Source organism: Bos grunniens, chromosome 6 (genome assembly GCF_055505025.1).
Source record: "Bos grunniens cultivar Pamir isolate PY7600 chromosome 6, Bosgru_T2T1.0, whole genome shotgun sequence".
NCBI classification, from domain to species: domain Eukaryota; kingdom Metazoa; phylum Chordata; class Mammalia; order Artiodactyla; family Bovidae; genus Bos; species Bos grunniens.
Window position 1 is genome coordinate 96,550,982 of NC_141170.1, and position 26,822 is coordinate 96,577,803.

At 37.6% G+C, this 26,822-nt stretch overlaps 1 protein-coding gene across 35 annotated transcripts in view; it reads right to left on the minus strand.

Annotated features, from left to right (window-relative positions):
* The window catches only part of SLC9B1 (solute carrier family 9 member B1), a 79,462-nt gene that overhangs the window by 17,539 nt on the left and 35,101 nt on the right, over positions 1-26,822 (minus strand). For 11 of the 35 annotated variants that reach the window (XR_015165730.1, XR_015165727.1, XR_015165728.1 and 8 more), the window contains 6 exons: positions 20,243-20,413; positions 18,684-18,826; positions 17,453-17,580; positions 9,259-9,434; positions 3,254-3,360; positions 2,256-2,405 (listed from right to left, as the gene is read on the minus strand). Coding sequence is in view for 22 of the 35 variants with exons in the window: in XM_086406783.1 (XP_086262909.1) it covers positions 2,256-2,405; positions 3,254-3,360; positions 9,259-9,434; positions 17,453-17,580; positions 18,684-18,826; positions 20,243-20,413 (875 nt within the window). In the remaining 13 variants the exon portion in view is untranslated. Of the gene's footprint in view, positions 1-2,255; positions 2,406-3,253; positions 3,361-9,258; positions 9,435-14,740; positions 14,867-16,126; positions 16,739-17,452; positions 17,581-18,683; positions 18,827-20,242; positions 20,414-23,647; positions 23,847-26,822 lie in introns of those variants that run through there. The other 24 variants (XR_015165735.1, XR_015165731.1, XR_015165732.1 and 21 more) reach the window with 8 other exon arrangements.

Below are 26,822 nucleotides of genomic sequence, written 5' to 3' on the forward strand. Positions count from 1 at the left end.
ATAGAAGCTTGTTGTCATTGTTTAGCCACTAAGTCATGTCTAACTCTTTTGTGACCCGTGGACTGTAGTCTGACAGGCTCCCCTGTCCATGGGATTTCCCAACCAAGAACACTGGAGTGGGTTATCATTTTCTTCTCCGGGGATCTTCTTGACCTAGGGACTGAATCCATGTCCCCTGCATTGGCAGGTGGATTCTTCACCACTGAGCCACCAGGGAAGCCTGAATAGAAGTTTACTCCACTACTAATCAGAGAAATATACAGAATACCAATGTTATAAAGTTTTTTACCCAGATCATATCAGATTAGATTAGTCACTCAGTCGTGTCCGACTCTTTGCAACCCCATGAATCGCAGCACGCCAGGCCTCCCTGTCCATCACCAACTCCCGGAGTTCACTGAGACTCACGTCCATCAAGTCAGTGATGCCATCCAGCCATCTCATCCTCTGTCATCCCCTTCTCCTCCTGCCCCCAATCCCTCCCAGCATCAGAGTCTTTTCCAATGTGTCAACTCTTCGCATGAGGTGGCCAAAGTATTGGAGTTTCAGCTTTAGCATCATTCCTTCCAAAGAAATCCCAGGGCTGATCTCCTTCAGAATGGACTGGTTGGATCTCCTTGCAGTCCAAGGGACTCTCAAGAGTCTTCTCCAACACCACAGTTCAAAAGCATCAATTCTTCGGCACTCAGCCTTCTTCACAGTCCAACTCTCACATCCATACATGACCACTTGACTAGCCGGACCTTTGTTGGCAAAGTAACGTCTCTGCTTTTGAATATGCTATCTAGGTTGGTCATAACTTTCCTTCCAAGGAGTAAGCGTCTTTTAATTTCATGGCTGCAGTCACCATCTGCAGTGATTTTGGAGCCCAGAAAAATAAAGTCTGACACTGTTTCCCCATCTATTTGCCATGAAGTGATGGGACCAGATGCCATGATCTTCGTTTTCTGAATGTTGAGCTTTAAGCCAACTTTTTCACTCTCCTCTTTCACTTTTATCAAGAGGCTCTTTAGTTCCTCTTCACTTTCTGCCATAAGGGTGGTGTCATCTGCATATCTGAGGTTATTGATATTTCTCCCGGCAATCTTGATTCCAGCTTGTGTTTCTTCCAGTCCAGTGTAGTAAATAGTATAAATAAAATCTTTTAAGGGATAATTTGGCAATGTGCTAAGTCACTTCAGTAATGTCCTGCTGTTTGTGACCCTATGGACTATAGCTCACCAGGCTCCTCTGTTCACAGGATTCTCCAGGTAATAATACTGGAGTGGGTTGCCATTTCGTACTCCAGGAGATCTTCCTTACCCAAGAATTGAACCTGCATGTCCCACGTCTCCTGCACTGGCAGGCAGGTTCTTTACCACTAGTGCTACCTGGAAAGCCTAATTTGTCAGTAACCACCAAAATAGAAATGTACCATTTTTAAATTCAGTCATTCCATTTCTAGAAATCTATTCCTACAGAAGTATTCATACATTTGCAAAACCACATATGAATATGACTGTTCATGGTTGTGCTGTTTGTAATAACAAAAAATGGAATGTCTACAAATAGAGGAGTGATTAGAGGAAATGACCTGGGAAGGGGATTTGATATTTGGGGATGGGGAGGGAAAAGGAGTATTTCTCATTTTATTACATATGTGTACCTTCTTATTCTTAATATTTTATGAGCATAGTTTCACATATTAATTGCAAAATTAAAATAAAAGTTATATAATCATATTGCATTAAACTTAGGAAAAAGACTAATGTGATCACTCAACTTCTGATTGCATTTTAGTGTATTTCCAGTTCCTTTTCTTGAATATTTTATTTCCTTGATTGATTCATTCACCTTGAAGATACAAACTTATGGAACATCTTCCTAGAATTAATATTTCTTTTTTAGTTTTTTTTCTTAATAGACATATTTTATTGAAGTATAGTTGACTTACAATGTTTCAGGTACACAGCAAGGTGATTCAGTTAGACATATACACATATTTTATTTTTCAAATGATTTTCCATTATAGGTTATTACAAGAAATTGACTATAGTTTCCTGTGCTATATACAGTAAGCCTTTGTTGCATATCTATCTTTTAATCAGAAATCTAGCATTCTATTCATATTAAGTCAAACAAGTGGAATCAAAATGTCATATATTTTAAAAAAATGTCATATATTTTTTAATAGAGTAAGATTTCTTAAATGTCCATTTTAGATGTAAAAAATACAGTTATTTTATCTTTTAAAAAATTTGTATAAAAATATTCACCTTTTCTTTGGACCAACCTGTCCCTGCAGTAAAACTCAATACTAGTGCGCACAATCCTCCAGCTGTGTTCATACCAAATCGGTGGCTGCCTAAGACAGCAGAAATACACATACTCAAAATTAAAAATGCTCTCTTCACTTCAAGTTTTCCCTAGAATTAGACAGATATTTGGAAATTAATTTACATTAAATATATAATAATTATATTATCTATCATTTATTACTGACCCTTTGATACCATGTCTTTATATGCTATATCAAATAACATCTAAAGTTTGACTTTATTTCTCACCACATATTTTAGCAGACTTGTGACAAAATTTGCAACTATTAAGTTTCATTTTCTGCCACATCTCTGATACTACCGTCAGTAAAATGGTTATAATACTTTAACTGTAAGAGAAGAGAGAAAGAAAAGAGACCCATATAATCTGTAGTTGCACATAACAAATCCAAAGAATTCTTAAAAATAAATGTCTGAATATCTTTTTAGCTGAAACAATAACTACAGGGTAATTAAGATGGAAGTTACAGAAATCAAAGAGTAATGGCATATCTTTTAGAGCAGGAAAGAGTTGATAGTGCTGCCTTATTCAAAGGGAGAGGGAGAGAATTTAAGTCAGAAAATATGCAGAAATGAATGGGAATATATTTCCCCCAAAATGTTCAATGGAATGTCTGCGGGAAAAAGATAAGGAAAAAAAGTCAGGAGTCAACAGCAATTTGGTGAAAGAAGAAGTAGGACGAAATGGAGAAGTTCCTCTGAATTAAGTACATTTTTCTGATATTCTCTGTGTAATAAGGAAGCAGAGATTTCAGATTGGGGCCACTGACCTGGATCAATGACAACTATGCTCAGTTTTAAGCAGAGAATAGGCATTGGAGGCTACTTTTGGAGAAAGAAAACTAAAGATTAAAGTATTTCATGGATCAAAAGTTCAAATTTTTAAGAGAAATGTCTAATACTGTACTTCCAAATAAAGATTATTTTTTATTTACCTGATCGCTACCTGGAAAATGTCGAGCAAACATTCCCAAAACAATTCCTAAAAGCACACCAAGAATTACATCCCGAAGAGAGGATAGGACGTTACTAGATATGTTACCTGTAAGGGTACACAATAAGAAAAACATGTCATAGAGAGGTATTTTCATATAGCCAACACAGTAGGGAATCAAATGTAGGTGATTCATAAAGAAAGGTATGTTATTACAGAATAAATACACAAAAATGGACCTTTAAAGTTCACGCTCATGAAAACATGCAGATTTATTTGATAAAAGTGTACTCTCCAGAGATTTAATATGTATACACAACTCAGAAATGTTCATTGAATAAATAGGCCAGAAAACGAAGAAGAAACCACAATGTTCTCCCCTTGTGCTGCTGCTGCTGCTAAGTCGCTTCAGTCGTGTCTGACTCTGTGTGACCCCATAGACGGCAGCCCACCAGGCACCCCCATCCCTGGGATTCTCCAGGCAAGAACACTGGAGTGGGTTGCCATTTCCTTCTCCAATACATGAAAGTGAAAAGTGAAAGTGAAGTCGCCCAGTCGTGGCCGACTCTGTGTGACCCCATGGACTGCTGCCCACCAGGCTCTTCCGTCCATGGGATTCTCCAGGCAAGAGTACTGGAGTGGGGTGGTTCTCCCCTTATACACCCAACCTAAAAGAACCAGGTCAGGTAGAAGAATGCATAGAGACTGGCAGAGGAGTATCTCGGGCACCTAGCACATGGCTAATAATGTTGTTCTCTGCTATTCTATTATGGCAAATGATTTAAACATAAAAAGGACAATTTAATAATAATAACAACATAAAAAAAGATTTATCCCAGGATCAATCCTAGGATTATTCAAGGATCAGCTGATTTTCCAATACATTTTATGCTTTATGCATACACGTAGTTTTATAGTAATACATTTTAAAAAATGATCTAGAGTCACACAAAAAGTCTAGTTGTGCTCTGTGTTTTCAGCTCAATACAAAAAGGTACTCAATATACATATTTTAGAAATATTTTCCCATTAAAAATAGCAGAAGTGTAGGGTGACAACAGCATGATAGTAGAACGGGAACTCCAGAATCATGATCCCCCACAGAGACACCAGCTTAACACCAACATACAGTCTAAAAGGCTTTATGCTCATTTAAAAAGTTACAGCAAGAGAAAAGCAACTCATCACATAAAACAGAATGCCCATAAAATTGTCAGAGGCTTACAGAGCAGAAGAACTTCCCTGGTGGCTCAGACGGTAAAGAATCTGCCTCCAATGCAGGAGACCTGGGTTTGATCCCTGGGTTGGGAAAATCCCCTGGAGAAGAAAATGGAAACCCATTCCAGTATTCTTGCCTAAAGAATTCCATGGACAGAGGAGCCTACTGGGCTACAGTCCATGGGGGTCACAAAGGGTCATGCACAACTGAGCAACTAACACTTTACACAGCAGAAACCTTATAGGTCAGAAGAAGGCAGGATGACATATCCAAAGTGTTAAAAGAAAAAATGCCAACCAAGAATAATATCCCACAAAACTGTCCTCCAAAGCGAAGGTGAAATTGAGACTTCCCCAGATAAACAAAGGTTGATGGAGTTCATCACCACTAAACCTGCCTAACAAGAAATCTTAAAGGGAATCCTTCAAGTGTAAATAAAATGATGTTAACAACACACAAAACTACCGCACAATTGCACTTCTCTCACATGCTAGCAAAGTAATGCTCAAAATTCTCCAAGCCAGGCTTCAACAGTACGTGAACCGCGAACTTCCAGATGTTCAAGCTGGATTTAGAATAGGCAGAGGAACAGAGATCAAATTGCCAACATCTGTTGGATCACTCCAGTACTCTTGCCTGGAAAATCCCATGGGCGGAGGAGCCTGGTAGGCTGCCGTCCATGGGGTCGCTAAGAGTGGGACACGACTGAGCAACTTCACTTTCACTTTTCACTTTCACACATTGGAGAAGGAAATGGCAACCCACTCCAGTGTTCTTGCCTGGAGAATCCCAGGGACAGGTGAGCCTGGTGGGCTGCCGTCTATGGGGTCACACAGAGTCGGACACGAGTGAAGTGACTTAGCAGCAGTAGCAGTTGGATCACTGAAAAAGCGAGAGAGTTCCAGAAAACCATCTACTTCTGCTTTATTGACTATGCCAAAGCCTTTGACTATGTGGATCACAGCAAACTATGGAAAATTCTTAAAGAAATGAGAATACAAGAGCACCCTACCTGCCTCCTGAGAAATCTGTATGCAGGTCAAGAAGCAACAGTTAGAACTGGACATGGAACAACAGACTGGTTCCAAATCAGGAAAGGAGTACATCAAGGCTGTACATTGTCACCCTGCTTATTTAACTTATATGCAGAGCACATCATGAGAAATGCTGGACTGGATGAAGCACAAGCTGGAATCAAGATTGCAGGGAGAAATATCAATAACCTCAGATATACAGATGACACCACACTTATAGCAGAAAGTGAAGAATAACTAAAGAGCCTCTTGATGAAAGTGGAAGAGGAGAGTGAAAAGGTTGGCTCAACATTCAGAAAATGAAGATCATGGCATCTGGTCCCATCACTTCATGGAAAATAGATGGGGAAGCAGTGTCAGATTTTATTTTCTTGGGCTCCAAAATCACTGCAGATGGTGACAGCAGCCATGAAATTAAAAGATACTTACTCCTTGGAAGGAAAGGTATGACCAATGTAGACAGCATATTAAAAAGCAGAGACATTACTTTGCCAACAAAGGTCTGTCTAATCAAGACTACGGTTTTTCCAGAAGTCATGTATAGATCTGAGAGTTGGACTATGAAGAAGGCTGAGTGCCAAAGAACTGATGCTTTTGAACTGTGGTGTTGGAGAAGACTCTTGAGAGTCTCTTGGACTGCAAGGAGATCCAACCAGTCCATCCTAAAGAAAATCAGTCCTGAGTATTCATTGGAAGAACTGATGCTGAAGCTGAAATTCCAATACTTTGGCCCCCTGATGCGAAGAACTGACTCATTTGAAAAGACCCTGATGCTGGGAAAAGACTGAAGGTGGGAGGAGAAGGTGATGTCAGAAAATGAGATGGTTGGATGGCAACACCGACTCAATGGAGATGAGTTTGAGTAAGCTCCAAGAGTTGGTAATGAACAGTCCATGGGGTCACAAAGAGTCGGACACGACTGAGCGACTGAACTGAACATAAAAGCATGTAAATATAAACCTCCAGTAAAGTTAGATAGATGAATTAAGAATCCAGTAATACTGTAATGGTGGTGAGGAAATCACTTTTAATTCTGTTAGAGAATTGAAGATAGAAGCACAAAAAATAACTAATTATAAAATTATGTTAATGTATATACAATAAAATGTGTAATTTGTGACACAGGTAACATAAGGTGAGGAGGGTGAGAGAGGAGTAGAAAAGTAGACTTTTTGTATGCAATTGAAGTTGCTATCATTTTAAACAGATTACTATAACTTTAAAGATGGAAAAAGATATTCCATGCAAATGGTACCTCAAAGAGAGAAGGGGCAGTCATACTTTTACCAGACACGACAGACTTTAGGTCAAATACTGTCACAAGAGATAAAGATAGGATACTGCATAATGGTAAAAGGGCCAATTGACTCCACAGGTAAAGTGAGATCTCAGTATCTACCAAACTCCAAAATATAGATGTTTTGAAGATCTAATGTGTATAATAAAACTCAAAGAGTTCTTAAAATTTCAAGAGACACTTTACACAGTCATGTGGTGGAAGAGGATGTTTTTAAGCATGTACCTGCTTGTTTTCACTTTTTTGGTCCTCTTCAAATTAGGTTTGGTCTCCTGTAGCCTGTTCCCCTAGCATCTTATACTATGTAATATTTATTCCATCCTTAATTATTTGTTTAAGATAATTCCCTTGAGAACACAGGCTACATGGCCTTTTCTGTCTGCTATGTTGGGAGGCAGTATAGAATAGTACTTAAGAGTGTGGTCTGAGGTCAGACTGCCAGATTTCCCTATTGGTTCCCTACTTATTGGATCTCTGACTTCGAGCAAGTTCCTTAATCTCTGTTCCTTAGTCTCCTTATCAGTAAAATGAGCATAGCACTGTTGTGATTATTGAGCTGAAACATCGACAGAACTTACAGCAAGTACCAAGCAATTGCTCAATAAAAACTAATACTGTTATCCACTGTTTATCCTCAGCATTTGATACAGTAGCCGGTGCAATGGAAGAGGAGCACAAAAAATATTTTTTGAAAGAATGACTGATATCAGTCATGAAGGAAAAGATTGCCAGATCTGACAATATAAAATTTAGGTCTTCTGAATGGCAAAATAAGAGATGAAGTTAAATTACAAAAAGCATAGGATATAAAACAAATGGTTTATCATTCTTAATTTTATGCACAACCAGAGCCTTAACAAATCAAAACAAAAGATGAACATGCTTACAGGATATAGGCAAAATATTTCAAGAAAAGTAATCTCTAAGAAATTCCAAAATGATAATAGACAATAAACATGAACATTTAACATCACTAGTATTCAAAATACTTCATTTAAAGAGACCTATCAAAGTGGCTAAGGTAAAAAGGACTATTAAATATCTAATTTTGAAGAAGGTGAAGAGAAAGTGGCATGCTTATGTATCCTGGTGGGACACGATATTGTGGCAATATATTTCAAAAATCTTATTGTGTTATATCCTTTTTAACTTAACAGTTTCTCTTGTAAGGTTAATAAAATATTAAGTACAACTATTCAGCTGTAAAATGTTCAACCCAGCATTTTAATAGCAGATAGTGGTGTCAATTTAAATTTTCAACATGTCAAGTTGAAAGTCATGCAGCCACTCAAATATGATGGAACCAATAAAAATGTCATAGAAACATATTTACAAATAAATTAGATGTTTATAATACACAGTTAAATTAAAAACAACTCAGGTTATAAGTAAGTATGGTTAATGTTCATTAATTTTATAAGAATTTTGGGAGGGAGAGAAAGCAAGCTAGAGATAGATGTGGAGAGGGAGAAAAGGAGAAGTCTGGGTGGATGTACATCAAAAGATTAATATTATTCCTGGGGGTCTTCCCAGGTGGCAAAGTGGTAAAGAATCCATCTGCCAGTGCAAGAGACACAAGTGATGTGGGTTCGATCTCTGGGTTGGGAAGATCCCCTAGAGTATGAAATAGCAACCCACTCCAGTATGCTTGCCTGAGAAATCCCATGGACTAAGGAGCCTGGCGCTGGGCTACATACAGTCCATGCAGTCACAAAGAGTCAGACACGACTGAGCACACACATACACACATGACTATAATAGATTTCATTCTTATATTTTCTTTTTTCCTTCTTAGTCATTTATATCTTATGATTTTAAGAGAACCTATATATATATATAACTTTTCAACTTTAATATGTTTTGGTGTTTCGGTTAATAATTCAGAAGACTGGACTTCATATATTGGCAGATAATTAAAGTATTATTAAATGTGGAATGTTCACTTCTGCAATCACTGAGTGACATTCAACACCTAATGTCTCCCTGGGATTTAGAATTGGTACAGGATCTTGTCCCATCACTACCAAAAGGACACACAGTTGTCCACACTCCACACATTTAAGTTGTCTTAATAACAGATCAACCAGTTATTTAAAATGATAGCCAGAAAGGTACATCTCCAAATTATCTACTAGATATATTAGTAGCACTAATAATATCGTGGCCTAAATTTTTCTACTGAAAACTGATAAAATTCCAAAGCAAAATGAGCAGATAAATGGTAATAATATGGATTATAAAATTAATTGGAATATTTGGTTATTAAAAGGAAATCATTTGTATTAAGTAGTGGTATCTTAACCCATTGAAATTCCTTTTGTGGTCTAGAATGAGCTTTCTATGAAGAATAAAAACATGTTAAATTGGAAAGTCTTCATCAATAAATGAAGGAAAGCTAGAAAACTTGTTTAAAGAACAAAGAAAGCACTGAATTATATGGTAGCTGTTTTGTTTACCTGAGGAGAAAACTATGCTGAAGCATGCATTGAATCCAGTGATAGCCAAGATGTCATCCAAACTGCTGGCAGCTATTAATAAGGTTGGAATGCCTTTCTCAATACCATATCCCTTTTCTTGCAAATGTAGCATGGAAGGGACAACAACAGCAGGAGAAACTGCACCGACTACAAAACTGAGAGAAAAATCTTTGAAAACCAATTTAAAAACATCCTTTTAATGAAACAGTGCTTTATAGTAAATTGTACAACCAATATATTAATCTTTATGATGACTTTGAAAGTAAAAATTCTGCTTTTGAGTAAATGTCATCTAACAATGGGAAAAATTCCCCAGTGGTTCAGCAGTAAAGAATCTTCCTGCAATGCAGGAGACACAGGAGATGTGGGGTCGATCCCTGAGTCTGGAAGATCCCCTGGAGGAAGAAATGGCCACCCACCCAGTATTCTTGCTGGGAAAATCCCACGACAGAGGAGCCTGGCAAACTATAGTCCACAGGGTCGCAAAGAGTTGGACATGACTGAGCACACACAAAAAATACTCACATATTATTTAGTGCTGTTAAAATTTTACAGAAATTCTGTTCAAGATGTTAGGTCAAGCACAAATTGCTGCCTCTACCTCCATCTCAAAAACATTTGAAATAAAGATATGAAAATAATAGGAAAGTCCATAAGCTAGCTAGAAAACAAAATGGGAATCTTCAGTAGACAAGAAACTAAGTGTATCCCAGGAAGATAAGAGACAGGTGGTTTAGGGTTGAAAAAGGGATCCATAAGCCAAAATGCATATAAGACTGCTACAGAAGATATGGTGTATTCTAAAAATGCCCCAAGCCCAGAAATGGCAGATGCTGGGAGTAGGGGGGACCTCTGAGGAAATCGAATGATGATTATGTAGAGTACTGCTATAAGAATGGTAAGATGTAGTCTCCACACCACTTCTATTTCTTGAACAAGTCAGTAAGGAAGATATCTGTCCAAAAGAAGGAATAGTATGAGCACCTAAGTTACAAAGGCAAATGGGAAAATTTCTAAGGTGGCAGATGACACCCGTGAGGAATGGAGAAATTCCTGCTCAGAATACTTTGTTGGTACATCCCATCAGACTGGTTTCAAATAGAAAAGGAGTACGTCAAGGCTGTATATTGTTACCCTGCTTATTTAACTTATATGCAGAGTACATTATGAGAAACGCTGGACTGGAAGAAGCACAAGCTGGAATCAAGATTGCAGGGAGAAATATCAATAACCTCAGATATGCAGATGACACCACCCTTATGGCAGAAAGTGAAGAGGAACTAAACAGCCTCTTGATGAAAGTGAAAGTGGAGAGTGAAAAAGTTGGCTTAAAGCTCAACATTCAGAAAACGAAGATCATGGCATCTGGTCCCATCACTTCATGGGAAATAGATGGGGAAACAGTGCAAACAGTGTCAGACTTTTTTTGGGGGGCTCCAAAATCACTGCAGATGGTGACTGCAACCATGAAATTAAAAGACGCTTACTCCTTGGAAGGAAAGTTATGACCAACCTAGATAGCATATTCAAAAGCAGAGACATTACTTTACCAACAAAGGTCTGTCTAGTCAAGGCTATGGTTTTTCCTGTGGTCATGTATGGATGTGAGAGTTGGACTGTGAAGAAGGCTGAGTGCCGAAGAATTGATGCTTTTGAACTGTGGTGTTGGAGAAGACTCTTGAGAGTCCCTTGGACTGCAAGGAGATCCAACCAGTCCATTCTGAAGGAGATCAGCCCTGGGATTTCTTTGGAAGGAATGATGCTAAAGCTGAAACTCCAGTACTTTGGCCACCTCATGCGAAAAGCTGACTCATTGGAAAAGACTGATGCTGGGAGGGATTGGGGGCAGGAGGAGAAGGGGACGACAGAGGATGAGATGGCTGGATGGCATCACTGACTTGATGGATGTGAGTCTCAGTGAACTCCGGGAGTTGGTGATGGACAGGGAGGCCTGGCATGCTGTGATTCATGGGGTGGCAAAGAGTCGGACATGACTGAGTGACTGAACTGAACTGAACATCCCATCTACAACCCTGCCTTGTCATTCCCACTTTCACCTCCTCAATGCTGCAGTAACTATGTGGAGTGAAGCACGTGGTCCCTACCAGAACCCTCGAGTCAGGCCAGTGCACACATTCCCCAGCTGCTGCTTGTTGACTCCTAACCACTAACACCAGCAGCTTTGTGGGAGCCTTGCACTGCTAACAGAAGCTTGCCTACTAATGCTAAGGAGATGCCCCACTTCCCCGTTCCAGACAGCTCCTGCCAGTGACTGACTGATGTGAGGGTCTAACAGTTCAGTTCCTTTGCCTCTGGCTGTACAACCTTCCTGGTTTACAGACAAGATTTCCTGAGGGACTCAGGAAAAACCTAGAATTCTCTGAAAAAAGGTATTTGCCTAATTCAGTGGTTCCTGAACTTTAGTGCACATTGGAACCACCTGGTCTACTATTTATCTGTTGCTGCTTAACAAATCATGCCCAAATCTAGAAGCTTAAAACAACACATATTAACTCACAACCTCTGTGGGTCAGCAATCTGGGTATGAATTAGCTGTATACCTCTTCCTACTCAAGGTCTCTCATGAGGTGAGTAGGAGAAACCCTGATCCCAAGTTTATTCACATGGTGGTTGATAGGTCTTCAGTCTCTTGCCATGGGGGCTTCTCCACAGGGCTGCACCCAACATGGCAGTTTACTCCCCCCCAAGAAAGCAATTAAAGAGGCTGCAAGAGAGAACAAGGAAGACAGAAGCCATCGTCTTATGACCTAATCATAAAAGTAATGTCCTATCACTTCTTCAGTATTCCATTGATTAGAAGCAAGTCAGTAAGTTCAGCCCACATTTAGGAAGAGGGTATTACACAAACAGAGAAGGCAGTGGCACTCCACTCCAGTACTCTTGCCTGGAAAATCCCATGGACGGAGGAGCCTGGTGGGCTGCAGTCCAAGGGGTCGCTGAGAGTCGGACACGACCAAGTGACTTCCAACTTTCACTTTTCACTTTCATGCATTGGAGAAGGAAATGGCAACCTACTCCAGTGATCTTGCCTGGAGAATCCCAGGGACGGGGGAGCCTGGTGGGCTGCCATCTATGGGGTCGCACAGAGTTGGACACGACTGAAGCGACTCAGCAGCAGCAGCATTACACAAAGGTTTAAATATCAGAAATCAGTGATATCTGAGAGTTATCTTACCATTTACTTGGGGATTTAGAAAAAATGCTGATGCCTGAGTCACATTCTAAGACACTCCGATCTGATTTAGGAAGGAGTTTGATCTGAATACTGGGATACTGTAAAGTTTTTTTAATTATAAAAAATACATAATATAAAGTTAACCTTCTTAGCTATTTTTATGTGTACATTTCAGTAGTGCTAATGATATTCACATAATCGTTTAACTTAGAACATTTTCATCTTGCAAAATCGAAACTCTGTAGCTGAACAGTACCCTTTCCCCTCTCACCCAAGCCCCTGACAACCACCATTCTATTTTCTGTTAAGATGATTTTGAAGACTCCAGATATATCAGTGGACTTGTACAGTATTTGTTCTGACTTACTTCACCCAACATAGTATCCTCAAGGTTTATCCATGCTGTAGAATGTGACAGGATTTCCTCTTTTACAGCTGAGTAATATTCCTGTGTGTGTGTGTATTTTCTTTATCCATTCATCTGTCCATGGATATTTGAGCTGCCTCTACCTCTTGGCTACTGTGAGTTATGTTGCAATGAATGTGAGTGTGCAAATATCTCTTTGATATCCTACTTCCAGTTCTTTGGGATATATACCCAGAAGTGGCATTGCTGGATTAAATGGTAGTTTTACTTTAAGTGTTTTGAGAAACCTCCAAACTATTTTCCATAGGAATGGTCCATTTTATATACCTAATAGCATGGTATGAATATTCCAATTTCTCCACATCTGTGTCAGTGCTTGTTATTGTCTAGTTTTTTTTTTTTTTTTAATAGTAACCATCCTAATGAGTATGAGGTGCTATTTCCTTGTGGCTTTTATTTGCCTTTCTCTAATGATTATAAACGTTGAGCACTTTCATATGCTTATTGGCTATTTGTATATCTTCTTTGTAGAAATGTCTAGGTAAGTTTTTTGCCCATTATATAGTCAGGTTTTTAAAATTTGCTGAGTTATAGGGGTTTTTTTTTTAAACATATTTGAATATTGATCTCTTTCCAGATATATGGTTTATAATTATTTTCTTCCATTCTGTGTGCTGCCTTTTCATTTTGTTTCCTTTGCATGCAAAAATTTTCAAGTTTCATGCAGTTCCATCTATTTTCACTTTTGTTGCTTGTGCTTTTAGTGTCATATCCAAGAAATCATTGCCAAATTCAATGTCATGAAGTTTTTACATATGGTATGCTAGATATAATATTCTTGGTTGGCTGGGGCTTTTTTCTTTTTCTTTTTTTCTTTTAGCATTTTGAATATATCATCCCATTCCCTTCTGGTTTGCAAGGTTTCCATTGAGAAATTCAATTATTATCTTACAGGAGATCTTGCTTTTCTTTCATTGTTTTTTAAAATTCTCACTTGCTGTGATTTTTGACAGCTTGAGTATATTTCTCAGTGTAGGTCTCTTTGGTTTTATTTTAATGGGAGTTTTTTGATCATTTTGAATTTGTATGTCAATTTCCTTCCTCAAATTTGGAAGTTTGGGGCTATTATTTCTTCAAATAGGCTTTCAAACCATTTATTTCTCTCCTCTTTCTGAAACTCCCGTAATGTGTAACTGGCCCATTAAATGGCATCCCACAAGTCCCTTAGGATCTCTTTATTCTCCTTGTTTGTCATTTTGCTCCTTTGATTCTGTAATTTCAAATGACCTATCTTCAAGTTCACAGATTCTTTTTTCTGTCTGATTTAGTCTGCAGTTGATCTCCTATAGTCAATGTCTCATTTAATTGTATTATTCTACAGGTCCAGAATTTATTTTTGGTTCTTTTTTTTTTTTACAGTTTCTATATGTTTGTTGGTATTCTCACTTTGTTCATGCCTTATTTTCCTGTTTTCTTTTAGATGTCTGTGACATCTTTGAGCTCACTGGGCCTCTTTATGATAGTTATTTTGAATTCTTTGTTGAGTAACTGATACATTTCTATTTGTTTAAGGCTGGTGTCTGGAGTTTAATTTTGTTCCTTTGATTGAGCCCTAATTCCCTGTTGCTTTGTATGTCTTGTTATCTTTTAATGAAATTTGGGTTTTGAAAAAACAGCCACCTCTCCTGATCTTTGTGGACTTCTTCAGTAGGGAAAGACCACCAATCAACCCAGCTAAAGATTCTGGAAATCTCTCAAACTTTTTTGTAATGTGCCTTCTCTGGCTTTGGTGCATTATATCCAGCTGGACTTTGGCCTTTTCCTACTCCACAGAGTATCCCAAGTGTCTATTAGCAGTACTGCAATATCTCTGGAGTATAGCAACACATAGCACTTACCTTTGTTCTCAGTGGACCTCAGGCATCTAAAATGTGCCACTCTCTTTTCTGTCAGTGCTCCAAGTCAGATAAGACAGAAACTAGTCCCTTGGCAGCTTCTTAAAAAGCCAGAATTCAGAACAAATGTTCCAGCTTTTTCTTTTCCTCTTGAGGGAGAAGCCAAATGTTGGGTGTTTCCTCCTGATTGCCCCTTGCTGAGCAAGAGGGGCATGGGTATGATGGTTAAGTGCAATATAATGTTCTAATTGCTCCAATGTGCCTCTTCTTGGCCTTGTGCTTACATGGAATGCTGTAACCTCTCAAGTGGTTTCTGGAGTTACATAAAGGTAATCTGGTCCTCACATTGTTATGATACTGTCTTCATGTGGGAAAGTGAGGCTGGAGTTTCTTATTCTGCCATCTTCCCAGCATCACTCCTCTAATTACTCAGATTTTCAAAAGCTCCCCAGGTGATTTTAATGGGTAGCAAAGTTTTGGAACCACTGACTTTTCCTACACTCCTATCTGGCTTTCTTTATTCAGAAGTTTCTACTGAGAGCTCCCTTAATAAATAATCTGCATAATAATCTTAGTGAATTATCTGGCAATCCTGTGGTTAGGACTCGGTGCTTTCTTTTGCTGTGGTGGCCTGTGTTCAATACCTGGTTAGAGAACTAAGATCCTGAAAGCCACATGGTACAACTTAAAAAAAAAAAAAGAATCTTAATCTCAGTTTGATCTTCTAAGGAAACTTGCTTGGTAGCATGAGTGGCCTATTCTCTGCAAGGAGGCAACAGCCAACAGGTAAAATAATCACAAATTAATAGTAAGTTTCAACTTAAAAAATTAGTACCCATTAAATTATTACCAAATATTTGGGGAAAGTCAATACTTTGAATTGAGGCACCATATTCATTAAATGGAAAATTTTACACCTGAGGAAAGAGATATACTAAAAAGTGAACAATAAGAACATGACTTCAGAATAACTATAAATATCCTCAGAATCACAAAAGTACACTGTATCTGTTCATAACATTTAACTATTTTATTCTTAGAAATTAATTGTCAAATAAAATAAATAAATAAATAGGTGATACAGACATAACAGTAGAGTGTGACTGAAAAGGCTAGAGAACTAAGCAGAGAAAATTTTCCAGTGTGTACTGCAAAGGCAAATAGATGAAAAGTATAAAGAAAAACTAATATATATGGAGAAGGGAGTTACAAAAGGACAAAATAAAAGAGAACTGAGGAGGGATAAAAGATATATTCAAGACCTGGACAAGAAATAGATATAGAGTCCTTTGATTGAATAAAAGATTCCACTAAATATTGAGTAGATCAAAATTTTAAGAGTCACCTAAGGATACCAAAAAATTGTTAATTTAGTTAGAAAATGCATACTGGGATCCACTGGAATGGGTTCAGTTCAGTTCAGTTGCTCAGTCGTGTCCGACTCTTTGTGACCCCATGAATTGCAGCACGCCAGGCCTTCCTGTTCATCACCAACTCCTGAGGTTCACTCAAACTCACGTCCATCGAGTCGGTAAGTGGAGGCAAAAATTAAATGGATTGAAAAATGAAAACAAGTTGAAGATATAGAGATAGTAATCATAGACTATTATTCTGAAGAACTTGGACATGAAAAGAAATAGATGATAGATAATAATAGATGGGACACAGGATCTAGGAAAATAGTGTTTGCTTGTTTTTGTTATAATATCTACATAAAATATTTTTCATAATTATAAAATACATATGCTATACATAATACATACATATTATATATATGTGCACATATAGTGTACAAGGAAAAGGCCATTAGATTAATTAAAAAATAGAGATAGGGACTTTCCTGGTGGTCCAGTGGTTAGGAATCCATCTGCCAATGCAGGGGACAGGGCTTGAATTCTGGTCTCAGAAGATCCCAAATGCCACAGAGCAACTAAGCCTGTGCAGCGCAACCACTGAGGCTGCGTGCCTCTACTACTGAAGCCCACACTTAGAGCCTGTGTTCTGCAATAAGAGAAATCACAGCAATGAAGCCTGTGCACTACAACTAGAGATTAGACCCCAATCACCGTAACTTGAGAAAGACTGCACACAGCAAGGAAGACCCAGCAAAGCGAAAAAATAAAAATTAAAAAAAACAGGGCTTCCCTGGTGGCTCGGTGGTAAAGAATCCATCTGCCAGTGCAGGAGACATGGGTTTGATCCCTGGTCTGGAAGATCCCACATGCCATGGAGCAACTAAGGCCACGCACCATAACTACTGAGCCTGTGCTTGAGAGCCCGAGAACCACAACTGCTGAAGCCTGTTCACCCCAGAGCCTGCGCTCAGCAACAAGAGAAGCCACCGCAATAAGAAGCCTGTGCACTGCAACTAGAGAGAAGCCTCTGCTTTCCACAACTAGAGAAAAGCCCACACAGCAATGAAGATCCAGCCAACCAAAAAAATAAATAAAAAACTGGAGATGGATTACAATATAGAAGAAAAAATAAACTGATAAAGTGAATTATCTTAGAATTAAGCACTTAGGAGCTATGAATATATGTCAAGGATATAGTAGATTTAGGACATGGTTCTATTTCGGACCAACTGATTTCCAAGATTCTCTACCACAGTGAAAAGAATTTTAATGATAAACTTTTCTATACAATACTCTGAATATTTTAATAACCAAGCATTTTAACTGAATATTTTCATAGAGAAAAATGAGAAAAAGTTACCCCAACAGAAATCCCCACTGCCAGGGAAAATTCATAAGGAAGTGGGAAATAACAGCAGTTGAACAAGCCTCCATTAAACATGGACCCATAGACAATCTTAAACAAACTCGCTTCAAATTCTTCAAAGCCTGAAATACAAACATAGTCACACTTAGACAAGCTTGTAGTGGCCAATAAGAAAATTATTTTAAGCAAATATTGAATTATATAATCCTTTTTGAGTGATAATCTTATTAAATTAAATCTCCCAGATATCCCATGTGCTTTAAATGCTAATACAGCTCATTTTATATGTCATCATATATTGGATTATAAACTATTTCATATTATAAAGTGCTGTTCTATTTTAATTATTAAAATGACTCAGTTTTCTGTGATTAAATAAATATTTCTACCCTCCTTAATCTTCCTAGTAAATAGTATATTGAAAGTATCCAATAGGTTTGTTTCCATCAGTTAACTTTTAGGGATGAATTGTGTGATTAGTGTCATAATTATAACATGCCAAAGGAGAAAATCACATAAAAAATGCATAATTAACTAAAAGGGAAAATTTTCCAATTTTCTCATTGGTTCAAATTTTTACCTGGATAATATAATAACTTATCACTGTCTATAATTATTTATGCTCTTCAAATACTTTCACCAATCTTATATATTTGCCACATTTGTTATATCCTGAATAGCTGTTATATTTATGAATATGTATCTTTAAAAAACTAATTTATGATTCCTTGATAGTAATATTTTAAGAAATATTTTAAAAGATTAGCTTTTATAAAAATATAAATATAATCAGGAACATAGTTCTGTGGGAAAAAATTCCTGAAAGAATAATATTACTGAAATTCATAATCATTCTGAAAAAACAAAACAGAAGCAAAAACCTTTTATGGGATAACCTTATCCTCTGTTAACTGAAAAGTAAAGAGCTCTCCACAGAAAAGCTGTAACTCCAAAATAATACAAATGTTGCATAAGGGACATCTATCTCTATGTAAATAATTAAAGACTATTACTAATAGAGATCTTACATCACAGTGATTTCTTCTCATATTAGTAATATGATCAGAAGTAGACACTAAGGTGCCAATATTTCTGCAAAATCTTTGTTCTTTGTCTTAGTTTCGCTCTACCTGAAACAACTATAAGAAAAATTCTTCCTATTTTTCTTTTCCGTAAGCCTCTAATATTTAAAATAACCATATTCAAGGTGTAATTGGAAATCTACCTGTGGATTGAGTCCAAGCCCAGCTCGCACTAGAATAATGGTAAGGGCGGTATTTCTTAAAGTTGAAGACAGTTCATTACTAATATAGGTGATATCACTGAGGAATGGAACATTCCTAACAGCAAAACCAGCCAGTAACATCCCTTAGAAGAAAAAAAAATAAACCATGTCTGATTCAGTTCATTTTTCTAAGACAGAAATCAGAAATGTTTAATATCCCTTCTTCAAACACACTGTATCTCTCATTACTTTGGTGAAGGATAGGTTACATACAAGTAGAGGGACAGCATAAAGGAATGGAGATAAGAAATGATATACCTCAATGGTGTGAAACAAGTAATTCAGTATTGATGGAACATTAAGGACTAGTTGGGAGTGGGGAATGGGCAGGAGGGGCCAGATCATGGAAAGCTTCCTTTACTCCCTACTTTCCCTGGTTTTGGCAGAGTAAAGCACTGAGGGTAAGTTTTAGGCAGGAAGTGAGATAACGAGTGTTGCATTGTCTATGTGATGGTACTGGTAAATGAGATAGACATAAAACTAAGGAGGGACCAGAAAAAAGGCTCTGCCATAGTTCATGGAATAGTTAGAAACTAATAGCCTGAGCTAGGACTAGAGTGGAAGCTTTGGAGAAGTGGAAAAGAGATCCAGTAAATACTTGTGAGGTGCTGAAGGGTGTTATGAACACAGAAAGGGTGTTAGAGATAGGATGGAGTGATTACCTCTTTTGGCAGTAACTAAATATTAGAATGTATTGAATACTTAGAAGATATAAAACACCTCTAAAAGAAGTTTTTCTGCTAATTTTCCTCTTGTCTACCTGGAGAGTTACATAGCAATGGTGATGAAGAAATAGGATGTAACATTGTTTAGGCAGATGATACACCAATGAATATACATAGTGGAGATGCCCAAGGAACTCACCCAAGAACTATAAAACATTTTGGTGCCCTAGTCATGATAGTATTTGAATCTTGTAATTGTATTTGAGGGCCTCCCAGGTGGCTCAGTGGTAAAGAATACACCTGCCAATCAGAAGACGCAGGTTCGATCCCAGGACTGGGAAGATCCCCTGCAGTAGGAAATGGCAACTGACTCCAGTATTCTTGCCTGGGAAATTGCATGGACTTCTAGAGAAGACTTGTGGGCTATAGTCCATGGGATTGCAAAGAGCTGAACATGACTTAGTGACTAAACAACAACAAATTTTATTTGAGTTAGGTTATCTATAGAAAAATTTAGTTTCTTTCAAATTTTTCCTTGTCTATAAAAAATGTAAAAGTTAATTTAAAAATGTCCTATTAAATGATAAAGCAACAACAATCATATATTGAGCATATTTAAATTATTTAAGAACATATTTCAGGAAAAATCTGTGTATGGAGAATAAATACTTCTATAAGCAAGCTATATATACACATATATAGTAAGTACACATATAAAAAAGCTATATAGATCATATTACATTGAAATAGTTCTAAATTACATCTACTCTGACTAGAATATAGTCATAATTTACATATAAGTTAATGACAAATAAAAGCTAATTATTCACTTACCAAGAAGAGGAGGAATTTCAGGCACTGAAGGTAGTCTAATGACTTCTAAAAGTTTCCCCCCAATAAGGGCACAATAAAAGATAACTAACAGTCCAAATAAACTTCCATTAGGAAGAACTTCAGGGCCTGAGAATGCCCAGACTACACACCATATCATAAAAAGTATAGCTCCTGAAATATAAAAAAGCACATATTGATATATCTATCTAGACATAGATAACATACAGTAAGACATGAATCATAAATTACAAAGTCTTTGTCAACTTAAAAGAAGTATTTTTATTAAGAAATATTTTAAAACTATATGTGAATACTTAAAAGTGATAAACTTTCTCATTTGACTTTTTAAAAATGTCATAGCAATATGATGAGGTTTACTTCATTTTATATTTTACAGTAGTTTTTTCACAAGGAATAAGGTGATTGGTCATAATATGAATTCTCAAATTCATTGAAGTGCAGAGTGGCAGAGTGCCACATTTTTTAATGGCAGAAAACTAAATATCTATATTGAATGGATAACTCAGTTGGTGTTTGATACAAATTATTAAAGGGGATAATATGTGAGGTCTGATGGCTGGGCTCCCCTGGTGGCTCAGACAGTAAAGTAAAGAATCCACCTGCAATGCAGAGACCCAGCTTTGATCCCTGGGTCAGGAAGATTCCCCTGGAGGAGGATATGCCAATCCACTCCAGTATTCTTGCCTGGAGAATCCCAAGGTCAGAGGAACCTGGCAGGCCACAGTCCATAGGGTCGAAAAGAGTCAGACACATACACTGAAAGTTTAGCTCTCATGTATCCTTTCTTTTAGGCAGTTACTTGAGGATGTACACTAATAAAACCAGGAGGAAACCAGCAAAAGTGAAAGATTTTAATCTTGGAAACAGGGGACTGAAATCAGGAGAGCATTGAAAGCTCTAGAATACAGTTTTGCACAGACCTAGAAAACAACCACAAAGGTGGAAGCAGAAAAAGGAAGGTCTCTGAGAGGAAAGTCTCCAAGAATAAGGAGGAATTTTTTAAAGTTTACAAAACTATGGAACAAATCAGTGGTTGCCAGGGGATTCCAGGATGAAGGAGGAATGAATAAGTAGAGCACAGGAAAATTTTAGAGCACTGAAACTATTATGTATGCATATCATTAAATACATATGTTAAAACCCAAAGAATGTATAATATGAAGAGTTAGGGTTAGGGTTATAAGTCATGTGAAGGTAACGTACAGCATGGTGACTACAGTTAGTCACACTGTATTGCATTTTTGAAAACTGCTAAGAGAATAGACCTTAAAAAGTTTTAATCCCAAGAAAAAATATTTTAACCACGTATGACAGATGTATTGTAGTGATCATTTTGTAATATGTACAAATATCAAATCACTGCTATGCACCTGAAACTAATCTAATGTTATATGTTAAATGTACTTCAATTTTTAGACATTTTCAGACAAATAAAAGCTGAGAGGATTAACTGCTAGAATAACTACACAACAAGAAATACTAAAGGAAGGTTTTTAGGCTGAAGGTAAAGTATACCATATGGAAGCTCAGACTGCCAGAAAGAAATGTAAAGAATCAGAGAATATGTGGAAAAATATAAGGGATTGTTTTAACTTAAAAAAAGAAAAAGACTTTTGCCTTTTTAAGTAAAAATAATACAAATGTAGAAGTAAAATATATGATAAATCTAGCACAAGAGCAGAAATGCAGTTCAGTTCAGTCACTCAGTCGTGTCCGACTCTTTGCGATCCCATGAACCACAGCACACCAGGCCTCCCTGTCCATCACCAACTCCAGGACTTTACCCAAACTCATGTCCATTGAGTCAGTGATGCCATCCAACCGTCTCATCCTCTGCTGTCCCCTTCTCCTCCTGCCATCAGTCTTTCCCAGCATCTGCTGCTGCTGCCAAGTCGCTTCAGTCATGTCCGACTCTGTGGGACCCCATGGACTGCAGCCTACCAGGCTTCTCCATCCATGGGATTCTCCAGGCAAGAACACTGGAGTGGGTTGCCATTTCCTTCTCCATTCCCAGCATCAGGGTCTCTTAAAATGAGTCAGCTCTTCTCATCAGGTAGCCAAAGTATTGGAGTTTCAGCTTCAACATCAGTCGTACCAATGAACACCCGGGACTGATCTCCTTTAGGATGGACTGGTTGGATCTCCTTGCAGTCCAAGGGACTCTCAAGAGTCTTCTCCAACATCACAGTTCAAAAGCATCAAGTCTTTGGCGCTCAGCTTTCTTTATAGTCCAACTCTCACATCCATACATGACCACAGGAAAAACCATAGCCTTGACTAGATGGACCTTTGTTGGCAAAGTAATGTCTCTGCTTTTCAATATGCTATCTAGGTTGGTCATAACTTTTCTTCCAAGGAGTAAGCGTCTTTTAATATCATGTCTGCAATCACCATCTGCTGTGACTTTGGAGCCCCAAAAAATAAAGTCAGCCACTGTCTCCACTGTTTCCCCATCTATTTCCCATGAAGTGATGGGACCAGATGCCATGATCTTCGTTTTCTGAATGTTGAGTTTTAAGCCAACTTTTTCACTCCCCTCTTTCACTTTCATCAAGAAGCTCTTTAGTTCTTCTTCACTTTCTGACATAAGGGTGGTATCATCTGCATATCTGAGGTTATTGATATTTCTCCTGGAAATCTTGATTCTAGCGTGTGGTTCTTCCAGCCCACCATTTCTCATGATGTACTCTGCATATAAGTTAAATAAGCAGGGTGACAATATACAGCCTTGACGTACTCCTTTTCCTATTTGGAACCAGTCTGTTGTTTCATGTCCAGTTCGAACTGTTGCTTCCTGACCTGCATACAGGTTTCTCAAGAGGCAGATCAGGTGGTCTGGTATTCCCATCTCTTTCAGAATTTTCCACAGTTGATTGTGATCCACACAGTCAAAGGCTTTGGCACAGTCAATAAAGCAAAATTAGATGTTTCCTGGAACTGGACGAAGGTTCATGACATTGTACAGGAGACAGGGATCAAGACCATCCCCAAGGAAAAGAAATACAAAAAGGCAAAATGGCTGCCTGAGGAGGCCTTACAAATAGTTGTGAAAAGAAGAGAAGCAAAAGGTAATGGGGAAAATGAAAGATATACACATTTGAATGCAGAGTTCCAAAGAATAGCGAGGAGAGATAACAAAGCCTTCCTCAGTGATCAGTGCAAAGAAATAGAGGAAAACAACAGAATGGGAAAGACTAGAGAGCTCTTCAAGGAAATCAGAGATACCAAGGGGACATTTCATGCAAAGATGGGCTCAATAAAGGACAGAAATGGTATGGACCTAACAGAAGCAGAAGATATTAAGAAGAGGTGGCAAGAATACACAGAAGAACTGTACAAAATGATCTTCATGACCCAGATAATCACAATAGTGTGATCACTCACCTAGAGCCAGACATCCTGGAATGTGAAGTCAAGGGGCTTAGGAAGCATCACTACGAGCAAAGCTAGTGGAGGTGATGGAATTCCAGTTGAGCTCTTTCAAATCCTGAAAGATGATGCTGTGAAAGTGCTGCACTCAATATGCCAGCAAATTTGGAAAACTCAGCAGTGGCCACAGGACTGGAAAAGGTCAGTTTTCATTCTAATTCCAAAGAAAGGCAATACCAAAGAATGCTCAAACCACCGCACAATTGCACTCATCTCACACGCTAGTAAAGTAATGCTCAAAATTCTCAAAGCCAGTCATCAGCAATACGTGAAGCGTGAACTTCCTGATGTTCAAGATGGTTTTAGAAAAGTCAGAGGAACCAGAGACCAAATTGCCAACATCCACTGTATCACTGAAAAAGCAAGAGAGTTCCAGAAAAACATCTATTTCTGCTTTATTGACTATGCCAAAGAGCAGAAATGGGATCAGTAAAGTGATATTGTGCAAAGCTCTTTTATGTTATCTTCATCTGAGTGATCACTTTCCACTGCATATATTTGTCTACATTCATGGAGGTGTGTACACTTCCAAGATTTGTACACTTTCTGGTATGTTGACTATAATTCAGTAAAGTACCATTAACAAGAAAAAGTTTATGAGATGATGGACAGTTTGGAAGAAACAGGAGTATGATGCTGACAAATTGGTTAAGTGTTAGCATTCCCCAAAATTCTGGAAGTTATGGACAAAGCTGTTATAAACATTTGTGTGCAGGTTTTTGTGGGCAAAATGTTTCAGCCCATTTGTGTAAAAAATACCAAGGAGAGTGACTGCTGAATCATATAGTTAGGGTATATTACGTTTTGTTAAAAACTGCCAAACTGTCTTCCAAATTGGCTGCACCATTTTGTGTTCTTAGCAGTGATGAATGAGAGTTCCTGTAGTTCTGTCTCCTCACCAGCATCTGGTGTCAGTGTTTTGGATTTCTGGCCATTCTAATGGGTGTATAGTGGTATTTTACTGTTGTAATTTGCAATTCAGTAATGACATATGATGTTGGGAACATTATTATATGCTTATTTGCCATCTGTATATTTTCTTCAATGAGGTGCCTTTTAAGGTCTTTGGTCCATTTTTAATCAGGTTGTCTGTTTTCTTATTATTGAGTTTTAAAAGTTCTTGGTATATTTTATTTACAAATAGTAAGTGCTAGAGAGGCTGTGGAGAAAAGAAAACCCTCCTACACTGGTAGTGGGAATGCAAACTGGTACAGCCACTATGGAGAACAGTATGGAGGTTCCTTAAAAAACTAAAAACAGAGCTACCATACAATCCAGAAATCCCACTCCTAGGCATATATCTAGAGAAAAGCATAATTGAAAAGATACATGTACCCTAATGTTCACTGCAGCCCTATTTATAATAGCCAGGATATGGAAGCAATCTAAATGTCCATCAACAGAGGAATAGATAAAGAAGATGTAGTACATATACAGAATGAAATATTATTCAGCCATAAAAAAGAATGAAATAATGCCATTTGCAGCAATATGGATGGGCCTAAAGAATGTCATAATGAAGTAAGCCAGACAGAGAAAGACAAATATCATATGATATTACTTATATGTAGAATCTAAAAAAAGTCTACAAAGGAACTTATCTACAAAACAGAAGGAGGGGATGGCAACCCACTCCAGTGTTCTTGCCTGGAGAGTCCCATGGACAGAGAAGCCTGGAGGGCTGCAGTCAGACACGACTGAAGAGACTTAGCACACATGTAAGCACAAAAGAGAAATAGAGTTATAGAGGTAAAAAATAAACTTACGGTTACTGGGGAGTAAGGGTGTGGGGAGGGATAAAGTGGTAAGATTAGGATTGAGATACACATACTACTATTAATATACATAAAATAAATAACTAATAAGGACCTACAGTATAGCACAGGGAACTCTACTCAATACTCTACAATGGCCTATACAAGAAAACAATTTTTAAAAGAGGGGATACATGTATATGTATAACAGATTCAGTCTGTTGTATATATGAAACCAACAGAACATGGTAAATCAACTATAACCCAATAAAAGTTAAAAAAGTAAGTTCTTGGTATATTTTGTGTATTTATCAGGTGTGTTTTGTAAATATTTTTTTCCCAGTTTGTGGCTTGTGTGCTCAATCTCTTGACATTGTTTTCACAGAGCAGAATTTTTCAATGTTAAAGAAGTTCAATTTACCAATTACTTATGGATTTCCTGTTTTTCCTAAGTAATCACCATAACTAAGGTCATCTAGATTTTCTCCTATGTTACCTTCTATGAGTCTCATTGTTATGCATTTTACATTTAGGTCTATGATCCACTTTGAGTTAATTTTTATCAAGGGCATAAGGTCTGATCTAGATTAATTTGTTTTGCATAAGTATGTCCAATAGTAGATCTACCATCAGACTATCTTTCTTCCACTGGGTTGCCTTTGCTGCCTTGTCAAATACCAGTTGACTATGTTTATGTGGATCTACTTCTGAGCCCTTTATTCTGTTCCATTAATATATGGACTTCACGTTAACCGAATCACACTGTCTTGATTACTTCAGGTTTATAGTAAGTCTTGCAAGTGAGTAGGGTCTGTTCTCCAATTTTTAATTTTTCTCCTTCAATACTGAGCTAGTTGTTCTTGGTCTTTTGCATATCTATATAAATTTTAGAATGAGCCTGTTGATATCCATGAAACAACACGTGGGAATTTTGATTGGAGTTACATTGAACCTATAGATCAAGTTGAGATGAGCTAACACCGTGACAATATTGAGTCTTCCATGAACACGGGAAGTCTATACATTTAACTTTTTCTTTAAAGTCTTTCTTCAGAATTCTGCAGTTTTCCTCATGTAGCTATTATACACATTTTGTTAGATTATATGAAGGTGTTTCATTTTGGGGAGTACTAGTGTAAACGGTGGTATGTTTTTCACTTCAAATTCCATTTGATCATTGTTTGTAATTAGGAAAAAAACCCCTGAATTTGGCATATTAACCCTGTATCCTGCAATCTTATTACACTCATTATTTAGTTGTTACAGGAGTTTTCTTCCCTTGATTCTTTGGATTTTCTACACAGACGATCATGGCATCTGTGAACAAAGGCTGTTTTATTTCTTCTTTCCCAATCTGTATGCCTTGTATACCCTTT